The sequence below is a fragment of the Diabrotica virgifera genome, chromosome 1, assembly GCF_917563875.1.
Source record: "Diabrotica virgifera virgifera chromosome 1, PGI_DIABVI_V3a".
NCBI lineage: Eukaryota > Metazoa > Arthropoda > Insecta > Coleoptera > Chrysomelidae > Diabrotica > Diabrotica virgifera.
The window spans coordinates 228,387,924-228,411,616 of NC_065443.1; the positions used below are offsets into that span (position 1 = coordinate 228,387,924).

Genomic DNA, 23,693 nt, shown 5'->3' on the forward strand with positions numbered 1-23,693 from the left:
TTACTTTTTGACGTAGCCCGATACTGTGTTGAAATTTTATGTTCTATTCTTTACATTTTACACTCACCAGCACAAAATTCCGCCACCCAAAATTTTTGATCAAGTTTGACAATTTATAACTTTATTATTCTTGCATCAGTTTACAAGTACACATTTTGGTGTCGTTTATTATTATTTCGGCAATAAAAAACTTTTGCTTAGATGGCATTATATGGGGGTGAATAAAGCGTTGTATTTTCTCCCAATTTTAAAAAATTCTATGGAAAAATTGGAAAGCTGATTTTGTTACATACTCCATTTGTATTATCCTGGAGATATTTTTAAGATTCTGCTTTTTGAATTATCCGAGAATCTCTTTTCTTGTAGGAGCTGTACAATTTTTTGTAATTAAAACCACTGATTGACTCATAAATAAAATAAATATCTTAAATAGAGCTTAGATTGATAAGATTAGAATGGCCCGCATGCAGCCCAGATCTCAATCCTATTGAGCATTTATGGGATGAATTAAAAATAGCTATTCGCCTTCTCCTAAACCTCCAAAAAATTTGGTACAGTTATGGCACTGGTAGAGGAATATCGGGCTATTCCCCAGCAAGGATAACACATCTTTATTCGATGCCAAACAGATTGCGAGCAGTCGTTGTTGCAAGAGGTAGACATACCCGTTATTGAATTGTTTTATTTTGTTGTTAATTTTGTTTTGTTGTATTACCTACCTTAAACAAGATTATAAAAAAGAAGAAGAGTTCATTTTGACTATTGACTTTGATAAGATGTTATTAGGTTTTGATTGACGGATAAGTTTGTAACAATACATTTGTATTTTAATTAAAATAAAACTATTAAAATTAGTCTTAACTTCTATAAAGAGTTAATCCAGAGAACGAATAAAACATGGTGGCAGCTGATTTGTAAAAATACGGATGAGAAAACTCGGAAAATTTAGAGGTTGGTTAGTACAACAATACAAAGTACGAAAACAGCACAGTTAAGCATCAATTGGGAAAAAAATGCTTGATAACGCTCCAGTTCAAGAATCACCGTCGATAAACCTCACTTTATCACCTCCCGAATCATTTAATTTCCATCCAAGTGATTGGGCACAATGGAAAAACCGTTTTCAACGATTTAGACGAGGGTGTGACCTTGATAAAGCATCTGATGGAAAACAAATTGATGTGTTAATTTATAATATGGGGGTAAGAGCTGAAGAAATATTCTCATCATTTTCACCAGTTCCAACTACATATGATGAGACATTAAAACAATTTGAAGATTATTTTATACCCCGTAGAAATATTATCTATGAAAGGGCCAAATTCCTAAATCATAAGCAAGGGAGTGATACTGCAGAGAAATTTATTACTGACTTACACAGTCTATCAAAAACATGTGATTGGGGGACTTTAAACAATGATATGGTTTTATTAGTGTTGATTATCGGAATGAGAGATACAAGCATAAGTGACAAACTGCAACTTGATGCTGCACTTACTCTCGAAAAAGCTGTAACCTGTCTAAGACAACATGAAGAGCTGATCCGTCAAAAACAAAACCTAAATGAACCAAATGTTTCTGCTATAAGAGAACAATCAACTTACAAAAAATCACAGAAGCCCCAAAATTGCTAACAAGGTGAGAAAACGAAAAAATGCCCTAGATGTGGATATGATTGGCATGATAAATTAGCAAACTGTCCTGCAAAAAATGCTAAATGTGGTACATGCAAAAATGAAGGACACTACAGCAAGATGTGTTATAAAAATAAAAAGTCCAATAACAAAAATGTACATGCCATTCAGCAAGATTCAGAGCCTGATAGTGACGAAAACTCTTATGTACATGAAATTAAAGCGAGTGATGACAGGAATGTGTGGACACAAAAACTACAAGTAAGCTGCAAAGAGAGAATGCTTGAACCTATCACATTCAAACTGGATACTGCTACTGATGTAACAATGGTACCTGTCCAAGTGCTGAGTAATGTAATAAATGAACTACCTCTAAATGAATCTTCGAATAAAGTATTTAGTGCAAAAAAGCAAGAAAGATTCAAAATACTAGGTACAGTAAAATTAAAACTAAAATATAAAAATAGGGAAATTACAGAAAATGTATTTATCTCTGAAGAGATTGATGTCCCATTGTTGAGTAGGAAAGCATGCCAAGGCTTATATTTAGTAAAAAGAATTTATTCTATAAGCACTGAGACAAATTGGGTCGCAGAATACTCCTCATTATTCCAAGGACTAGGCAATATGGAGGGTGAATACAAAATTGAAATAAAGGAAAATGCTGAACCATATGCTATTTCTGTACCAAGAACTGTTCCAGTTCCATTGAGAGACCAAGTAAAGGAAGCTTTGGAAGAAATGCAGAGAAATGGTGTCATTGTTCCTGTAGATCATGCGACCGAATGGTGTGCCCCAATGGTATTCAACATAAAGAAAGGAGGAAAAGGGGTCCGTATCTGTGTCGATCTGTCAAGATTAAATAAAAGTGTCAAACGTCAGTTTCACCCAATTCCCGTAGTAGAGCTACAACTTGCAGAGATTAGAGGGGCTAAATACTTTAGCAAACTTGATGCAAATCATGGATTCTGGCAACTTAATTTAGCCGAAGAATCAAGAGACTACACAACCTTTTTAACCCCATTTGGAAGATTTAAATTCCAGAAATTACCTTTCGGCATTACATCGGCACCAGAGGAATTCCAGAAAAGAATGTCACGAGTCCTTGAAGGAGCAAAAAATACTCTAGTCCATATGGATGATGTGCTGGTTTGGGGAAACACAAAAGAGGAACACGATGACCGCCTAAGAGAAGTGCTCGAAAGAATAAAAAAAGCACGTATAACCTTGAATAAGGGCAAAACTGAATTCTGTAAGCAGAAAATCGATTTCTTGGGATTTGTGTTGTCGAAGGATGGGGTAGCACCAGATCCAGGCAAGGTGAAAGCAATTGTAGACATGAAAGCACCAAAAAATGTCAAGGAAGTTCAACGCCTTATGGGTACTGTAACATTCCTAGCGAAATTTATCCCTAATAGGAGTGAGATTATGCAACCAATTACAAGTTTAGTTAGTCCAAGCAATGCATTTCTATGGGGCCCAGCACAAAAAGAGGCGTTCCAGAAAATAAAAGAATTGCTTATATCAGTACCTACCTTGTTTAACAATGTATGATGCAAATAAACCTACAATCCTATCCAGTGACGCTTCTACCACAGGACTGGGAGCTGTATTACTTCAAGTTGAAGGTGGTCATAAGAAACCTGTAGCATACATCTCGAGGACTTTGACTCCAGCTGAACAAAATTATGCAAACATAGAAAGAGAAGCACTAGCTCTGACCTGGGCAAGCGATCGACTAAAGAGTTTTCTGATAGGAAAACAATATCCCATAGAGACCGATCACAAGCCACTTATACAAATATTTAAAACTAAGCATCTCGATGATCTGTCCCCAAGACTTCAAAGGTTTAGAATGCGCATGATGCGTTATGACTACAATATTGTATGTATATACCCCAGGGAAAAATTTATATATTGCTGATACTTTATCTCGTAAACCCATACCTTCAGAAGATGACAAAGAATTAGAAGAAGAAATCGATGTCTTCATTCATGGAGTCACTCTTGCAGGTATTCACACATCTGACGAGAATATAACACGAGTTGCTAACTCGCAAAGCAATGATCAAACCTGTAATCAACTGAAGAACTACATAATGGGAGACTGGCCTCACAAGTCTGCATTATCAGGTGATGTTAAACCATACTACCCAGTACGTCATGAACTATCAGTTGTGGATGGTATCCTTCTTAGAGGAAACCGTATGATCATTCCATGTGAGCTCAGGGCAATGATGTTGGAAAAATTGCACGCTGGCCACTTTGGAATAACTAAAACTCGTCGTCGTGCTCTGGGAACGATGTGGTGGCCAGAAATTTCTCAAGAGATAGAAGCCAAAGTAAGATCTTGTCCTATCTGTATTCAAAACTCGACAAACCATCATGAACCTTTATTGCCAGCTAAATTTCCAGATTATCCATGGCAAGTGATATCAATGGACCTTTTTAAAACTGAAGGAAAATGGTATATCGTCGTAACTGATAACTATTCCAGATTTTTTGAAGTACTTCCTGTTCAGAACATGAGATTACAGGAAGTAATAAACATCTGCAAAACAATATTTGCAAGATATGGTATACCACAGTTGGTTTGTTCCGACACTGGAACACAATTTCATGCTGTTGAAACATCAGAGTTCCAACAGTTTGCAAGAGAATGGGGGTTCTCTACATCGAGAAGTAGCCCACAATTCCACCAAGCAAATGGCGCAGCAGAAGCTGCTGTAAAAGTCGCAAAAACCTTAATAAAGAAGAATAAGAACAACATAGAGATAGCACTTCTGTCCTATCGAAACACACCACTAGAGAACGGATTCAGTCCATCCGAAATGATGTTTGGAAGAAAATTGAGAGATAATCTACCATCAATCGCATTAGCTGAATTTAAATCATCAAAGAAGCTAGTAAGCGCGGAGAGGAAGTACCGCTCGAAATATAAAAAATTATATGATGGAAAACATGGACCGAAGAATTTGAGTCGACTTCAAATTGGTGATTTTGTATGGATCACAGACTTGAAACGACATGGTGAAATCATTAACGAAGTTAATCCAAGATCATACATAGTTAAGTCCGCCATAAGCACCATAAGGAGAAACCGTTTTCATCTGATCCCTGCTCCATATCTAAGCAGTATCCCCGATGGAGTATTGAAACAACTGCCAGGGATTCAACAAACAAATTCGACTCCAGAAACTACACCGGCTACTCAACAACTAACATCCCAAAGACCAACAAACATTGAGAAAGGTAGTCAGGAAATGGAAAGTCACCCAACTCAACCCAAAACGTCTGTACGACTTCCAACGCCAACGAAAACTGATGGACCATTTAATATTGAGCAGAGTAAGAATACAACGCGCTCTGGGAGAGCGGTTGTCAGACCTTTACGCTATCGTGAAGATTAGTCAGTAGTTATGTTGAAGATGTATGTATCATCTTGAGGGGGGATGTTGTATTACCTACCTTAAACAAGATTATAAAAAAGAAGAAAAGTTCCTTTTGACTATTGACTTTGATAAGATGTTATTAGGTTTTGATTGACGGATAAGTTTGTAACAATACATTTGTATTTTAATTAAAATAAAACTATTAAAATTAGTCTTAACTTCTATAAAGAGTTAATCCAGAGAACGAATAAAACAGTTTTGTGTTGTTAATTTTAGTAAGTTTGATATTTTTAACTTTTAAGTAAACCTTTAAATCAGTGTTTTTATTTACAGCTTTTACACAAAAAGAGATATTCGCATTATTCAAAAAGCAAAACCTTAGGATATGCCCCCAAGATAATACGAAAGGAGTATGAAACAAAATCAACCATTCAATTTTTCCACAGAATTTTTTAAAATTAGGAGAAAATACAACGCTTTCATTCACCCCCGTATAATGCCACCTTAGCAAAAAAATTTTGTTGCCGGAATAATAACAAACGACATGAAAACATGTAGGTACCTACAAACTGATGCAAGTTTCTTGAAAATCGGAGTACAAATAATAAAGTTATAAATTGTCAAACTTAATAAAAAATTTTGGGTGGCGAATTTTGTGCCGGTGAGTGTATTTTAAACGGTAGCAAACCCCAAACTCAGCTGAAACCGTAATCTGACTCATTAGAATTAAATAATCTCGTTTTATTGTGTGTACTGTGCTACTGTGTACCTATTTTATACATGATTTTATACATTTTATATTTTATACAGGATATTTTAGAAGTTTCTGAATACTTTTAGAATAGTGAGTTAATACTTCCGTTAAGCGTTACAGAATCTGAAGAAGTTTTAATGTATGTATATGATTAACGATCTAACTTCGGATAAATATTTAGACGTACGTATGTATCTTTATGCAGCTTGAAACAGAATAGTGGATGGAAGGGAAGATAAAAGGTAAAAGAGATCCTGGCAGAAGACAAACAATCTGGCAACGCAACATCAAAGAATTAACAGAATTAGACCTTCAAAATAAATAAGAATTTACACAACCAACCTCTACTGAGAAAATGGTCTACTTGGGCTGGATGCTATCATAGTTCTTCAAAAATTAGAGGAGTTTTGTGACATTATTAATCTGCGTTTGGTAATACGAAGTAACGTAATTGCAAATCATACTGACCAGGATAACATCAACATTAATCAAAAAGAACCTTATGGAATTCTTCTCTGTATAAAACTATCCTGGAGGAATCAGGGAGACAATTAGAAACAGAAACACGGCTGAAGTATTGGATCAAACTTTAGCTTCTGTCGATATTATCAAAGGGATTAGGGACTGAGAGGTTAGTGTTGAACTATCACTTTAGGATCAAATTCTGGATTCCTTCAATGGAGTCGGGTGTGGAGCTGTCCTAATTTGTAAGGAAAACGGATTGGCAGAAATGCCAAATTAGGCTTGAGGGTCTGGTAGAGATCAGCCGGAGCAAGCAGCAAGAGATCTCCTCGCCTGGGGAGATTGACGCCGTGGTGGAAGAAAATCATCATCAATCTGCAGTGCATCAAATCAACCTGGGAAGAATCAAATCATCTTAGGAGGGTTGGTAAAAACCGTGTAACTCGTGGTGGAATGAAACCCTAACGGATCTTTATCTTCTTCATAGGAAAGCATAGAATAAAGCTAAGCGTATATATGAGAAAGAAATACTATACTCAAAGGAGCTATCTTGGAGGAATTTTGCAGAGGCATTGAAGGAGCTGCATCAGCGGAAAATACTTCTGATAAGAAATAACCGCTGATACCAGACAGTCAAATAGTCCTATGCTTTGTTTTTAAACCAGGAGTAAACTAAAAATACAGACTCACATCCAAGAAAGTCACTAGAAAAGTCACCAAATACATCTTATTTTTGGTTGATCATGTCGGCCCTCAACGGTAATCCACGCAATGCATAAATATTATATTATGTATACGAATACGTCGCTATAAAGAGTTCTAAAAACAACTGTTTTTATATAAAAGCAGACTAAAGATCTAAAAATTAAAGAAATAACACAGAAATTACAACAAATTGGCGAAATAACTTAATTAACCTATGAAATGTCAATACAGTAAAACCTCCGTTAACCGAAACCTTTTTAACCGAAACATCGTTTAACCGAAATTGTCGACAGTTTCAATAATTTCGACAATAAAAAGTAAATTTAAAATAAGCAATAAAATTAAGGAAACTGAACATGTTTAGAGTGTTTTATAAAGAAATATTCTATTATCTTTTGTGTGTTTCTTTGACAACAATGTTTTGCAGCTATATATCTCCAATACTATGTAATTTTACAGAAGAAGAATACAAAAAACAATGTTATTTTTAACCGAAATTCTTGTTATCCGAAACGGCCTCCCCCCAATTATTTCGGTTAACGGAGGTTTTACTGTAGTTTCAAAATTTCATAAATGTCAATACTGTCAAAAATTCATAACTGTGGAGTAGACTTGGCTGAGGTTGGACCAATTACAAACAAGAATTACGGCGAGGTAAATTTGATTTACTCCTTCTGGTTTAGAAACAGAGTATAGTACAGGAAGAAATACAGAACAGTTGACAATCATAGAAACTACATAATATATGTGGTAATCAGAAGAGTTATTAGTTGGTTTTAGTTTTTGAAAGTATTGGTTATCTTTGTTATTTTCGCTCGTTTATCTTCTGTACTTAGGTTATCAATATTATTCTATAATTACATTTTGTGGTGGAATCTTTTTTCAGACGTTATCTATCATATTGGTGATCGTGGACCAATAAACTGCTATCCGGAAAATATAAGGTTGATGTTTTGCATATTATCATTGTCGCAGGTTCTTGTTATTATATTACAGAAGAAGAAATATTGCTTATTGCATCACTAGATGTAACTACTGTATTTTTCTGGGTGCCTCCATTATATGCATAAAATACGTTTATTTTTTTTTCTATGGATGCTATACAAAGTGCCACTTCTCTCACTACTTACATACATTCAAAACGAACAATTTCTCAGGTTGTGAGAAAAGTCAGCCATTGCAGTGAGAAATATTTTTTCTCACGGGTTCATACGTAGAATCGCGGTTTCCATGGTAACATGCACAATACAAACACAAATATTTTTGCCAAATAAAATGTGTCAAATCAAAACTTACCAGGAAATTACCTTTCAAAATTATTCAAATATAAGTGGCAACTATCATTTTAAATAAATAAAAGTATATAAATATTAAGAATATTAAATACCTACATAATATGTATATATAATATGTATTTTATTTCAATTTTGGCATATAATCTACATAAAAGCACCTAAATTATTTAATTTTTAAGTTTGAACTCTTGACAAAAACGCATCCATAGAAGAAGTACAGTGTACAACACGGGAGAAAACGACATATTTCTCCCTCGCTTAATTTGCGAAACAAACTTCTGCGCTCGTGAGAAATATCTCTTTTTTCTCTCTTGTTGTACAATATAAGTACTATTATTTTAATATCTTTTATGATTTGTTTATTTTTTCTCATGGTAATTCGGTTTCATAACGTATCCTGTCTTCATCTATTCTCCAAATTGGGAACTTTAATCGCTAGTCACAGCTTTTCATCCAATCGACAAGGCATTGAGGTCATCGATGAATCATTTTCAGCATTTCTAAGAAAATGGTATAGAGAGTGGATACCGGGGTTTTAACATTTTTTCTTCTTCATGTACCATGTGCTTTCACAACGTTGGTTACACCATCATAGCTTCGTACCTTACCATCTTAATTTTATTCACTGCGCCGAGGTTCTACACAAGTTCTTCAACCATGAGGTTCTTCTTCGTCCTGGACTGCGTTTTTCCGCTTTTTTCCCTTGCATAATATTTTGTAGCAACTTACATGTCCGATATACTCGAGCTGTCTCTGAGACGTTCTAGTATTGTGAAGTTTCGAATCTTCTCCATCCAAGACACTTTTAAAGTTCTTCTATAGCACCATATTTCGAAAGCCTCAAGGCGATTTAGATCAATTTTATTCACAGTCCAGGACTCGACACCATAAAGTCAGACCGAGAACACGTAGCAGCGAAGTAGGTTTATCCTCAATATCAATTATTTTAGTCTCTAGAAAAAAAACTCTGTCCAATCATCATTGGGGCGCAGATGAAGACTCCCTTCTTAAGATCTATAGATGTTTTATTCATTCTAAAATAGACTACTGTAGTTTTATTTATAATGTCAGCTAGTCCATCTGATTTAAAACTTCTTAATTCTGTACATAACACTGCACTGCGAATTTGCCTTGGAGCCTTCAGGTAGAGCCCAGCAGAGAGTTTATATAGAGAAGCTAATGAACTTCCCCTCTGGTTACGTCGACGGCAACTCCTTTTGAAATATTCGTCTCGAATATCTACTAATACTGAAAATCCAGCCCATAAGTTACTAAAAACTGACCTTTTAAACTCTACTTCTACAATTAAACTTTAATCTTTGCCACAATATCTCTCTCCACATCTGAATAACATCGATCTCTTAGTCACAACCCCAATAATAATATCTCCTAAACCTCCCTGGAATAAATCGATAGCAAATTTTAATCTCACGTTACCTAATTATGATAAGCTTCAAACCAATCCACAAGTTCTAAGGCATACCTTTAACGAATTAATTGCTAACAATAAATTCGACCAAATTCTATATACAGATGCTTCTAAGAGCCCAATAGCTGTTGGATGTGCGGTAACCCCAAACACAGATCTAATCAAATCCTGCAATCTCCCGCTCTTTTGTTGCACACATACAGCCGAATTATTCTCTATCCTCCAAGCCGCTAACTCGCTATCTCCAGGACGTAAAAAAGTAGCAATATGTACCGACTCTTTAGCGTCTATCCATTCTCTAAAAAGTATGTATACGGTACATCCGCTGGTCCAAGCTATCCAAAACTCTTTCGATAGTCTAATCTCACTGGGAGTATCCATAACCATGGTCTGGATTCCGTCTCATGTGGGAATTCCTGGTAACGAACTCGCCGACCACTTTGCTAAACAAGTCTCTTCTTCTAATGAGAAAACTGAAAACTTACAATTACATACGGATCTACAGTCGTTTTTTTTTTAAATACTATCCTAATGTCTTGGCAAGAACACTGGAACAAAATCCCTTCCAAGCTTCGTGATATCCATCCATCTATAAAAAAACTTGAGTTTCCTTCCATGACACGGAAAAACAAAATTGTAATTCGACAACTTAGAATAGGCCATACAAGGTTGACTAATAAATATTTGATGACTTCCCAAGATCCACCTACATGTACAAATGTACACACTGTGGTAACACTCTATCTGTTAAACATATTCTCATAGACTGTCCCTATTTCTACAATAACAGAAAAAAGCATAATTTGAATCTTAACCTACAAAATATTCTCAGCTCGCCAGATCAATTTCAACGCATTATTGACTACCTTAAGACACCAGGCTATACCACGAAATCTAGAAGAAGATATATAGTTTAGGAATTTTGATTATGTATTTAAAATTTTTTTCTATCTATTGTAATGTAATTATATTGAGATGTAATTTTCCTTTTATTGTAATGTAATGTAGTAAAATTGTACCTGTGTCAGTGACCTATGTTGTCGAGACACGTTAAGCTAAAACAAAAAAAAAATATTTTAGGTCTCTGTCACCTAATACTTTGTAATCCTTCTAAAAGCGGCTCTGGCCTGCTCTATCCTAGATCTAATTTCGCGGTGTGTGTCTGCGTTACAATTTAATTGATACCCAAGGTAAACAATTTGGTCAACTTGTTAAGTTTGATATTATTTACGTAATATAAACGGTTTTATATTCTGTTGTTTACCTATTACGAGTATTTTGGTTTTTCGTATGTTCAGATCCACACCTGCTTCCTTACAACTCTCAACGACACTATCAAGTAATGTTTGCAGATCTTCTTGAGTAGAAGCTAGGAGTACTGTGTCGTCCGCATATTGCAATTATTGATGACTTCACCGTTCACAATTATCATTCCTTGTTGTTTTTCAGAAAGTGTATTTCTGAAAATTCTTTCGGAGTAAATGTTGAAAAGCAGGGGCGACAAGACGCATCCCTGTCGTACTCCTCTTTTAATATTAAGAGACTGTGATTCCAAACCGTCTACTAAAACTGATGTTGTTTGATTCCAATACAAATTTGCAATTATGCGAAAGTCTCTGCCGTCCAAGCCAATGCCTTTTAGACATTGTTGGAACACTGCTGGATTAAATATATTAATGTTAGAGGGTGAATTATGCTTCTCCGAAAGCAAACATTTTATTTTCAAGATCAGATCATAATATTTTTATATACAGGTATATTTATTTTTTTCTTCATTCGTTTTAATAGGCAAAAGTTTGTTCAATATTTGATATTTGCTAGAGAGTCACACCAGCGTTTTTATGTCAGTCGATCTGCTGCGGCTTACATGACATGTCATCTTAGAAAGGTTGGTAAAAAGCCATGTAACTCGTGGTGGAGTGAAACCCTAACGGATCTTAAGGTTCGCCCAAAGAAAGCATATAATGTTGCTGAGCAGTGTGGTAGAAAGGAGAACTGGTAGTTTTTCAGGGCTGTCCAGCGAGAATATAAGAAAAAATACTATCCTCAAAGAAGCGATCCTGGAGGGAATTTACAGCGGCATTGAAGGAGCTGAATCAGCGCCAAAGACTTGTAATAAAAAAGAACCGCTGATACTAGATGGTCAAATACAGATGGTACTCTGTAGGTACACACAATACAGAATAATAAACTATCATGGAAACCACATGTAGTGAGCAAAAGACTTATTGGTAGGGCCTGAGGTATCAACTCAAAACAAATCCTTTAGACGTATGGATCCAGTCAGATCAGCACTTCTTGTCCACTGGTGTGGTGTTTGGATTAATACAGAAAATTCTTAATGTCTTTTGAAATCCTTCCAACAGGTGCAGAGTGGCACCTGTTGCTTAATTATCTCAGGGGCCGCTCGGAGTACACCCACAGTGGCCTTAGAGTTTTTACTAGTAGGTACTTTATTTTTTAAAGCTATATTGTACATCGGTGATAGTTTTTTTTGGTTATTCTATTTATTGTAATAAGTTTTGTTTTATATTTCACCATTAGGAGTTTTGGTCGATATTGCAAACTACATATGGCAAATGACGGTCTTCAACTAAAACATAAGAAAATTATATTGATCCTTTTCCCTCGTACAATGCTGCGCCCATGTCTAAATATAAAACAACCTCATTATTAGAAATATCAAATATACTTCGTCAACCCACCAGCACTGACAGCAAGCGGTGCAAGCAAGTGCACACAGTGAGTTTCTGTTGATTGATTTAATAAGAAGATATTTTTATTACACTACACAGTTATTTTGATTGTGTTTAACAAAATGCAAAATATAATATTGTTGGTTATTGCGACTTCAGTTTTGGGAACAGGTAAATACAATACTTTTTTTATATGTTGATTCTAATTGCTTATAATAGTAATTCGCGCAAAGTTAGTTAAATTATTAAAGGTGCGTATTATAATAATATTAATTATTATAAATATTGCTGAATTGTTTATATAGTTCATTCAGTTGCAGGTTAAAAATAACTTGTTTTGGTTAATTTCAAAAATAGTCGCCTTTTGTTTTGTTCTTATCTGCTACTATGCTAGATGCTAAAATACGTCTCCTAAACACTTCATAATCTTCAAAAACCTGATTTAATGTATTTTTAATATACATAATCAACTAATAGTGAAATAGTATTAATGACCAATTTCTGCGCATGTTTTCGTATAGAAGTAGGTATGCATATTCAATGACCCCTGGACCTAAATTAAATTCCTAAAAATAGTTTTTTCCCATTATGCGGTTTTTAATTATTTTTTTATCTGGGAAATAATAACAATAGTTGTTCAAATAAACCACAATACGTCAACAGAGATATATATTTCAGTTGAGGTTCTATTGACGTAAAAAATAGAACAAAAACAAAGAAAATTCTAAAATATTCCACTACATATTTCAAAATTTATTAAAAGCAGTTGATCAACTGAGGAGTTGTTGGGCTGGGCGTGGCGTGGATACAGTAGTAATGGTAGTAGTATTTTGTTGACCATGTGGACGTGACGTAAGAAAAATACAAAAGAAGTGAGAGTGAGAAGGTAGTTTCCACATTGGAGTACCAGAGGAATTTTTGTTGATTTGAATGTAGTCTTTTCTAAAATTATGTTAGGAAAAGAAAAAAAATTAAAATATGCAATTAAATTAAAATAAACAAATAAACAAAAAGTAGTAATAATAAAAAAATACCCAATAAAAAAGTAGATATAGACATAAAAAATAAAATAAAATAAAAACTTAAATTATTAAAAGTGCGTATGTAATAATGTAGAATGACATTCTCCTTAATTATTATAAATGTTCCTGAATTGTTCATAGTTCATTCAGTTACAATAACTTGTTTGGTTAATTTCAAAAATAGCTGCCTTTTATTTTATTATTATCTGCTGTCTGCTACTATACTACAATACCATAATTTTATATTACTTAGAAAAAATGCGTATTATTTAGTATAGAAATATGTACATACATTCAATGACCTCTGGACCATAAATTAAATTCCTAAAAATAGTTTTCCCCATTATGTGGTTTTTAATTATTTTTTTATCTCGGCAATAATAACAATAGTTGTCCAAATAAACCACAATACGCCAAAAAAGATATTTCAGTTGACGTTCTACTAGACTTACTAAGTAGTGGCGTATATGGGAGGGGGGGTTTGGGGGTTATAACCCCCCTCTATTGGCATGTACTTTGAGCTCTTTACATTAAACAGGGTTGGAAAAAACCCGGGTTTTTTTTAAAGCCCAACCCGACGGGTTTTTTTTTGGGTTTTTAGGGTTTTTTCGGGGTTTTTTTGGGGATTTTCAGTTTTTTATTTAGATTTGATATATAGTTTCTGCTCTATCAAAAGTTTTACAAAAATTATGAATTTTATTGCAAAAATAATAAAATAACAAAATATGCTTACAAAATAAAGCAACTTGACAATGTCAGCAATTTATAAGCAACTATCACATATATGTTGAAATTAGGACAGAGAAGGAGCAAGAATTTGATAAAAATATCTCCAAAATATTAGATTATGTCGCCATATATAGAGAGGCTCTGTATTTGCAAAAACAACTTGCCGTTATTGTGAAAGCTCTAGACAGATTCCAAAGTGATTCTGTAAACATTTCTGATGCAGTAGAAATATGGAAAGATGCCCTCGACCATGATTTGTTACAGTCATACAGACAAGAAATAAAAAAGAGATATGACTTTGCCATTCAACCATTTCACCTTTTTGCAAATACTATGGATCACAAATACATGGGAAGACGACTTACAGGGGAAGAAGAGGAAAAAGTCGAACAATGGGTTGCATCGAATCTTTCTGATGAGTTTTTGGCAGTGATGTTATCATTCAAGATTAAGGATACAGACATGTTCCCCGCAACACTTTTCAAAGAAGAACTTGTCAAAAAATTCTCAACAAAGAAATGGTGGAAGCTGATATCAATAAAAAAACAAATAAAATACCATATGAATTTTGTATTTATATGTTATCTTTGTTCTCATGTCCAGCTTCATCTGCATCTATTGAGCGGATTTTTTCTTCATATGGATTAATATGGACTAAGCTTCGCAACAGATTAGGTGCCGATAGAGCTGCAAACTTGGTAAAAATATATAATCATTTAAGAACCGAGACCTCGTCCTTGACCGAGTCTAACGAATAACGAATGGGAATTGGGAATGTGACAAAAATACAGATTCTGATTTTCCTGATAACTAATATGCTTTGCTGATGCTTTGTTTAACAAGAAACTTGTTTATTTTTTTATTTTTCTATATACCATGTTTAAAATAAGTGTTTTATTAGTTTAGTTTCAGTTTCTCTCGTTTTGTATTCACCTACTACTTACTTCATGGTATTTATGCTAGTTTTTGTTTTTATTCAGAAATAAATATGACGTTCATTCAACTGAAAATTTGCTATTTTTGAAAAAACCCCAAAAAACCCAATAATAGTGGGTTTTATCAATTGAAAAAACCCGAAAAAACCCGCTGGGTTTTATAAGATGGGGAAATTCTATGCCAACCCTGACATTAAACACCATTACTATTCCATACCCACTAGAGAACCTCAAGTAGTTGTAACACCACCTTAAGATACGCCGTTGTTCCTAAGAAAATAGAAGAAAAACAAAGAAAATTCTAAAATATTCCACTATATTTTAAAATTGTTTAAAAGCAGTTGATCAATTGAGGAGTTGTTGGGCGTGGATACAATAGTAATGCTACTAGTATTACTTATAAAACCGTCCAATAGAGGTTTACATCGATGACGGACAGAACATACCGAAGATACCTTCCTTTCAGTGTTCTTTGCGGTTTCCATATAACCAAAACTTGTCGCAACCTGATTACAACAAGAAATGTAGAATTTCGCGTGGTTTAAAAACGACCAATAAACTTTGGTTTACCACGCGATCAGCAGCTCGATTGCGATGTAAAACAAACTATTTTGTTTTGGCATCGACATCGCTGTAAACCGCGATGATAGGTCGCGAGGGTGAACGGGTGACACATCCTTGGTATTTGCGATCTCATAAGAAAATGAAAATGAAGGTTTGTTTTGGCATCGATGTAGAGCAACCGCGTTCAGGCGCGATCGCGACCTATACCGCGCACATCCATGTATCTTCGGCATGTTCGTACCCTTACTCGGGATAGCATCGTACAAATACATACACGTGCATTTAAAAATGTACACTAGTCTTAGTTCAGTTTATTAAATTACCCAAAAAATTAATAATTTGTGTATCATGTTAATATACAGGGTGTAACAAAAATACAGGTCATCAATTAAATCACATATTCTGGGACCAAAAATAGTTCGAATGAACCTAACTAACCTTAGTACAAATATGCACATAAAAAAAGTTATAGCCCTTTGAAGTTACAAAATGAAAATCGATTTTTTCGAATATATCGAAAACTATTAGAGATTTTATATTGAAAATGGATATGTGGCATTCTTATGGCAGGAGTATCTTAAAGAAAAATTATAGTGAAATTTGTGCTCCCCATAAAAATTTTATGGGAGTTTTGTTCCCTTAAACCCCCCCAAACTTTTCTGTACGTTCCAATTAAATTATTATTGTGGTACCATTAGTTAAATTCAATATTTTTAAAACTTTTTTGGCTCTTAGTATTTTTTCGATAAGGCAGTTTTGATCGAGTTGCGGCTTCTTTTTTAATATGTTTACATAAACATTTTATGGGGGTTTTGTTCCTTTAAACCCCCCAAATGTTTGTGTACGCTCCAATTAAACTATTACTGCGACACCATTAGTTAAACAAAATGTTTTTAAAACTTTTTTGCCTCTTTGTATTTTTTCGAGAAGGCAACTTTTATCGAGATATGGCTTCTTTTTTAATACAGTTCAAAATATGCCTAAAAATGTAAATCATACATAAATTTTCATATTATTACCAAGTCTCCATAATCGTACTTAACCATATACAAATATGTGGTGGATTTGACAAATATTCAAAATATCTCGATAAAAACTGACTTTTCGAAAAAGTACTAAGAGCCAAAAAAGTTTTAAAAATACTGTGTTTAAGTAGTGGTACTACAATAATCATTTAATTGGAACGTACACAAAAGTTTGGGGGGGTTTAAAGGAACTAAACCCCCATAAAATTTTTATAGGGTGTCCAAATTTCACTATAATTTTTTCTTAAGATTCTACTGTTATAAGAATGCCATATGTCCATTTCCAATAGAAAATCTTTAATAGTTTTCGATATATTGGAAAAAATCGATTTTCATTTTGTAACTTCAAAGGGCTATAACTTTTTATATGTGCATATTTGTACTAAGGTAAGTTAGGTTCATTCGAACTATTTTTGGTCCCAGAATATGTGATTAAATTTATGACCTGTATTTTCGTTACACCCTGTATAGCAATACCAATAATACAATACAATGTAGTACAATAAAATATGCTCATTTTTTTAGTGCATTCTTTGGAGTGTTACAATTGTAACTCGACGAATGCTGTAGACAAGCCTGATGCCTGTAAAGGATTGGAATCACTGACTAAATGTACCGATCCTGCACTTTGCTTAAGTGCCACCGTTATTATTGAAGGTAAGAAGAGTCGAATAGTTTGATGTTCATCACAATGCTATCAGTATCATTTATTATCTGTCTGCTCTTTCCTTTTTTGTCATTTGCTGAATATGTACATTCATCCTCTTGTCGATTGTATGTTCTACACACCTAATCACTTTCTTTCCCTACCAATATTTCTTATTTATGTGTGTCATTGTTTTATATTTATATAATACATACATATTATATCCTAACACCAGGGCCGCGCTTAGGTCAATTGACGCCGTAGGCAATTCTCTGGTAGCCGCCCTTCAAACATGTACCATTTTTGCAAAAAAATATTGCAGAAATTTTTATTTAAATAAGAATACACTAAAAATGGATATAAGCTACGATGTTTATATACCTATAACAGAAAAAATTGTCATTCCAGGTCGATCACATCAGAGACCTCTTTTCAAAAAAAACTTTTCAAAAAAAATTTTTTTTCTTGACAAAATCGACAAATTGTTTACACGTTCTTGCGTCATACTTGATGGGAAATTATTTTTAATTATTGACATTTTCGAAAATGACCTTTCAGCGGACACGTTGGCAACTGGGATGCACAAATAAATGTGCAAAGCAATGTCAAAATTAGGGAAAATATCTTCCAATCCACTTAGTGCAGTCACTGAAGGTTTTCACCTCCGATTTCGTTGAACCTCCATCGATTTTCATGAAAATTGGTAAGTAGTTAGAGGGTACCTCAAGGAACACAGGTGACATGATGCCAACTTGCGCTTTTACCGTGGTGGTGGATGCCACCCCTTCTCGGCGGTGAAATTTTTTTTAATAATACCATAAATCGATAGAGAGACAGATTATAAGCAAAATTTGTTATTAATATAAAAAGTACAAAAGTTATTAATATAAATAAATATTTTTTTAGTTATTAAAGATCAAAGATTTTATTTTTTCGTAAAAAATACATGTTTTAAGGCTGTTTTCACGTATCAGTCAAAAACTATAAGCTTGAACAAAAAAGTTATTATTACCAAAATTGAAGATAATAAAAAGCTGAATACACTCCTCACTTAAAGAACTAAACTAATGTTAACTCAAAGTGAGTTATGAGTAATTGAATGTATATATTTTTCGACGAGTACTCAAATCTAAGTATTCAAGCTTAAATAACGTGAAAACGATGCATTTTATAAAATATACCTGCTAAGCACTTGTCAAAGAACTTCGGAGTATCTATCAAATGAGCTCCAGTAGAAGGTAATAGCATCACAATTAAGCAGGTTATGATAAAAATAAGAGAACACTTTAGAAATTTTTGGGAAAAAGTGAAAAATAAAACATACGCCATTTCCACAAAAATTAAAATTTACAGTAATCCTTAGAAGAATTTCTTTAAATTAGCATAAGCAATGATTTCAACCATTTTGACCGGTTTAGATTGCATATTTTTGAAAAAAATATATGATTTAAAAAAAATCAGAATTTTTAAAATTATCGTAATTATCATTTTCTTTTGATAACTCCAAAAATACTCATTATACGTAAAAAGTGATATATGTATAACCAGATTTTAGTTTTTTCTGTATCAAATATTTTACCTTTTTATTATTTCTGTAGGGTAAAAAATAACCGAGATAGAAACGCTTAAAGCTTAAATTTTGCGAGAACCATGTAACCGGTGCCATTTAACCTTTTATTTTTAAAAAAGTAAGGTGTTTAAAAGATTAAATTCAACGTGGTTTAATAGCCATTAAAATTAACTTTCAAGTGGTTTTTAGGCAAACCTGATATCGCAAAATTGAACCAAGTTATTTAAAAAAAAACAATTACTTTTTTGGAAAAATTTTTAAAGGATGTTTTGAAAAATATTTGGTGCATAAATTTTAATGCTATCAACTTGTTCGAGGGCTCATTTGATAGATATTTCTAAGTACTTTGACAAAAATGTTTAATAAGCTTATGTTATAAAATGCATCATTTTCCTGTTATTTAAGCTTGAACACTTAGATTTGGGTACTCGCAGAAAAAAATATAAGTACATTCAATTACCTATAACTCACTTTTAGATAACATTAAAATGTTTTTCCAGTAAGAAGTTTATTTCATTTTTTATTAGCTTCAATTTTGATAATAATAACTTTTTTGTAAAATCTTATAGTTTTTGAGTTATTTATGGAAAATCGGTTAAGAACATGCATTTTTCTAACGAAAAGTTAAAATTTTTGATCTTTAATAACTCAGAATGTTTTGATTTCTTTTAATAACTTTAAGCAACAAATTTTTCCTAGAATTTGTCCATCTATCGAATTCTGGGGATATTTTTAATAAACTAATTTTCACCCCCTAGAAGGGGTGTCATCCATCCCCAGGGTAAAAGCGCAAGTTGACGCCATGTCACCTTTGTTCCTTGAGATATCCTCTAACCACTCACCAAGTTTCATGCAAATCGATGGAGGTTCAACTAAATCGGAGGTAATAGCTCATATCCATCCACCTTCAGTGACTGCACTAACTCTTCTTTAAATATTAAGAGATATGTCAATTGGTGATTTTATTGTGGTATCCAAATAACCCTTTAAGTGAATGCATTCATGTATGAATGGTGTATCTTGGTCGTCTTTATTTTGTAGATATCAGATTTTCAGCTTCTTTAGGTAATAATTTCTTCATTGCTTAATTTCGGCAAATCTGTTAATAACACGAAAACGTTGATAAATAAGTCGATAAGATTCCAGACGTCTATTCAGGTCTCTTATCAGAGTGTCGATTATAATATAGAATGTGTGGATTATCATCTCATCATTAGCTGAAAAGTTTAGTTCATCATCGGCCCCCTCGTCAAATTAAATTTTCCTTTTTCGCTTTCTTATTTCTTTATATGTTTTATTTCTTTCTATATATGCTTATTCTTTATATGCTTTCTTGCGGTAAAGTAATTTGAAAGAGCTTCATTTTCCTTAATGACAGATCCCAGATCCATGATTTTTATATACAAATATTTTTTGTACAGTATTTTTGCCGCCGTCTCATAATGTGCCGCCCTAGGCAACTGCCTATATTGCCTAATGGATAAAGTGGCCCTGCTAACACATAGAAGTGTAGAAATATAGTGAAGCTTCGCACCTCGACGCAATGCTCGCCAGGCACCGCGCCGTGATGCTCGATGCGATGCGATATGTTCTATCATGGCGAGTATGCAATTTGTGGAGATGTGGGCGACGAGGTGCGATGTTTCAGTATATTTGTATACTTACAGTCAAAATCAATTAACGACAATCTTGAAAATGAAATATGTATCTAAAGCAGTTAGACATTATAATCAAGTCTTCAGAGATTCAATCTCTAAAAACGAGACGAGCAAGCTGAATTTTGCTGTCAATTTTGGAATCCCAAAGAAGAAAAGTTAGCCACTCCTACCCCCTGGCTTCTCTTAAAATCCCCACATGTGAGGAAGGGGGTCCAACGGAAAACATCGATTTACCAAGAATATGTACGCCATAGAAAAAAATGTTTCAAACAAGAAATGTAGCTGACATAATTATGAAAATGATGAACAAAAATGTTTATTATCACTTTTTATGTAGAATGAACTGTTCTCTCAGAAACAAAGCTTGAAGCGACCGGCGATCGATTTTTTAAATAAAATTTGTATCAACTCGATAGCTTTTAATCAGAGTATATTATCGACAAAATATCGAAACTTGTTTTAAAGTTGAAGAGTTCAGTTTCTTCATTTTGCCCTAAATGAAGTCGGCTTCTATAAAGCTGTTAAATAAATAAACTTTGCGCGATTTTTGCCATTTTTTCGATTCTTATGCGATCAATAACATTATTTATCACTTTCATTGACCGGTTGCTATGGAATTTCCGTTGTTTGAGCCTAATCTTAAAACCTATATCACATATCATTTTGATTTTGAGTTTTGGCAATCTGAGATATGTATTTAAAATGTTCCTAAAAAATGCTAAATTTAAATTTTCACATTACAAAAGATTAGGCCTGGATCCCGCGTATAAAAAAAAAGTTGATTAACCACAAGCTGAAAATTTGTTAATAGTTTAACGGTGTCTAGTCGGACAAACTTTGATGCACGGGAACACTGGAACAGGGGAAGTTTTAATTGTGGAACAGGTTACAGGTTTCATTACGTCAAACTTTGAAAACGTCCCATGTATTTTGTCGGACAGAACTTCCAATTGAGTTGTTTTACCCTTTCATTAAACTCTCATGCAAAAATCAGACTGCTATTTATCACCAACATAATTCCTGTCATTTTAAATGTTCTACGTGTCGGACTTATTAAAACGCCCAATATACAGGGTGTAACAAAAATACAGGTCATAAATTAAATCACATATTCTGGGAACAAAAATAGTTCGAATGAACCTAACTTACCTTAGTACTAATATGCACATAAAAAAAGTTACAGTCCTTTGAAGTTACAAAATGAAAATCGATTTTTTCAAATATATCGAAAACTATTAGAGATTTTTTAACGAAAACGGACATGTGGCAATCTTATGGCAGGAAGATCTTAAAGAAAAATTATAGTAAAATTTGTGCACCCCATAAAAATTTTATGGGGGTTTTGTTCCCTTAAAGCCCCCCAAACTTTTGTGTACGTTCCAATTAAATTATTATTGTGGTACCATTAGCTAAATTCAATATTTTTAAAACTTTTTTGGCTCTTAGTATTTTTTCGATCAGGCAGCTTTTATCGAGTTGCGGCTTCTTTTTTAATATGTTTACATAAAAATTTTATGGGGGTTTTGTTCCTTTAAACCCCCCAAATGTTTGTGTACGTTCCAATTAAACTATTACTGCGATACCATTAGTTAAACACAGTGTTTTTAAAACTTTTTTGCCTCTTTGTATTTTTACGATAAGGCACCTTTTATCGAGATGTGGCTTCTTTTTTAATATGGTTCAAAATATACCTAAAAATGTAAATCATAAATAAATTTTCATATTATTACTAAGTCTCCATAATCGTACTTAACCATATACAAATATGTGGTGGATTTGACAAATATTCAAAATATCTCGATAAAAACTCGACTTTTCGAAAAAGGACTAAGAGGAAAAAAAGTTTTTAAAAGATTGTGTTTAACTAATGGTATTACAATAATAATTAAATTGGAACGTACACAAAAGTTTGGGGGGTTTAAAGGAACAAAACCCCCATAAAACTTTTATGGTGTGTCTAAAATTCACTATAATTTTTTTTAAGATACTACTGCCATAGGAATGCCACATGTCCATTTTCAATAAAATATCTCAAATAGTTTTCGATATATTGGAAAAAATCGATTTTCATTTTGTAACTTCAAAGGGCTGTAACTTTTTTTATGTGCACATTTGTACTAAGGTAAGTTAGGTTCAATCGAACTATTTTTGGTCCCAGAATATGTGATTAAATTTATGACCTACCTGTATTTTTGTTACACCCTGTATTTGTCGGACAAATTTTTTTTTATATATTATGTAAAGTTTGCTATTGCTATTGAATAAACTTAAAAACAACCTGCTAGTTTTCACAATCATAAACTTGTCAGGATGACACGTTCCACAATTATTAAGAGCATACAGTAGCGCGTCATCAATATGACTTCGGGAAATAGTATCATACCTTTTTTCGTAAGGTCTGCGAAACTTTGACAACAGTGCTTCGGGATTGTTTGACATAACTTGAATGTGACATTAAGTCATAGGCGCGCTAAATGGAAATAATAGAAAACAATTTTGTTCTTAATAAATAAATATTTATAAAAAGAAACCAAAATGGGTGAAAATTTTATGTGAACACGAAATAATAATAATAAATAATCATTTCGTTGTGAAGCGAAACAAGAGCCGTCTTATTTTATTTAGTTCATAGAGCGCCAAAGGCACTCCAACTTTATATATTCGCATTATAATTCGAAATATTTTTACGTAAACTACACCTACCTACATATAACTAAAACTCACAATTAACAATATTCTATTTTTTCAAATATATTCTTTCACGGTTTTTGCTCTAAATTTTAAAGAACCGCTTGGATTGACATGGAATTTGGCATACGTATAGCTTACATGTCAAAGAAAAAAAGTGATATTGTGCCGATGTGTGCTTTGGCCCTGGGGGTGACTTTCACCCGCTATTGGGGGTGAAAAAATATATATTCAAATAAGTCCGGAAATGGGTAAACTGACTAATTTTAAGTAACTTTTGTTCTATAGAGCTTTTTCGACAAGTCAACACTTTTCGAGTTATTTGCGAGTGAATATGTTCATTTTTCAACAAAATATCCACATTTTTAGACGGTTTTTCGCAAATAACTCAAAAAGTAAGTATTTTGTCGAAAAAAAGTTCTTAGCAAAATATAGCTTATAAAAAAGTATAAAAAATGGTGTACGCGTTAGGTCTTTGGATCTCGTAGA

At 33.4% G+C, this 23,693-nt stretch overlaps 1 protein-coding gene across 2 annotated transcripts in view; it reads left to right on the forward strand.

The window, feature by feature from the left end:
* The window catches only part of LOC126879056 (uncharacterized), a 148,371-nt gene that overhangs the window by 115,019 nt on the left and 9,659 nt on the right, over window positions 1-23,693 (forward strand). The window contains exons 1-2 of one of the 2 annotated variants that reach the window (XM_050641950.1): window positions 12,299-12,538; window positions 17,168-17,299. In XM_050641950.1, the coding sequence (XP_050497907.1) occupies window positions 12,490-12,538; window positions 17,168-17,299 (181 nt within the window). In that variant the 5' untranslated portion in view covers window positions 12,299-12,489. Of the gene's footprint in view, window positions 1-12,298; window positions 12,539-17,167; window positions 17,300-23,693 lie in introns of those variants that run through there. The other variant, XM_050641949.1, reaches the window with a different exon arrangement.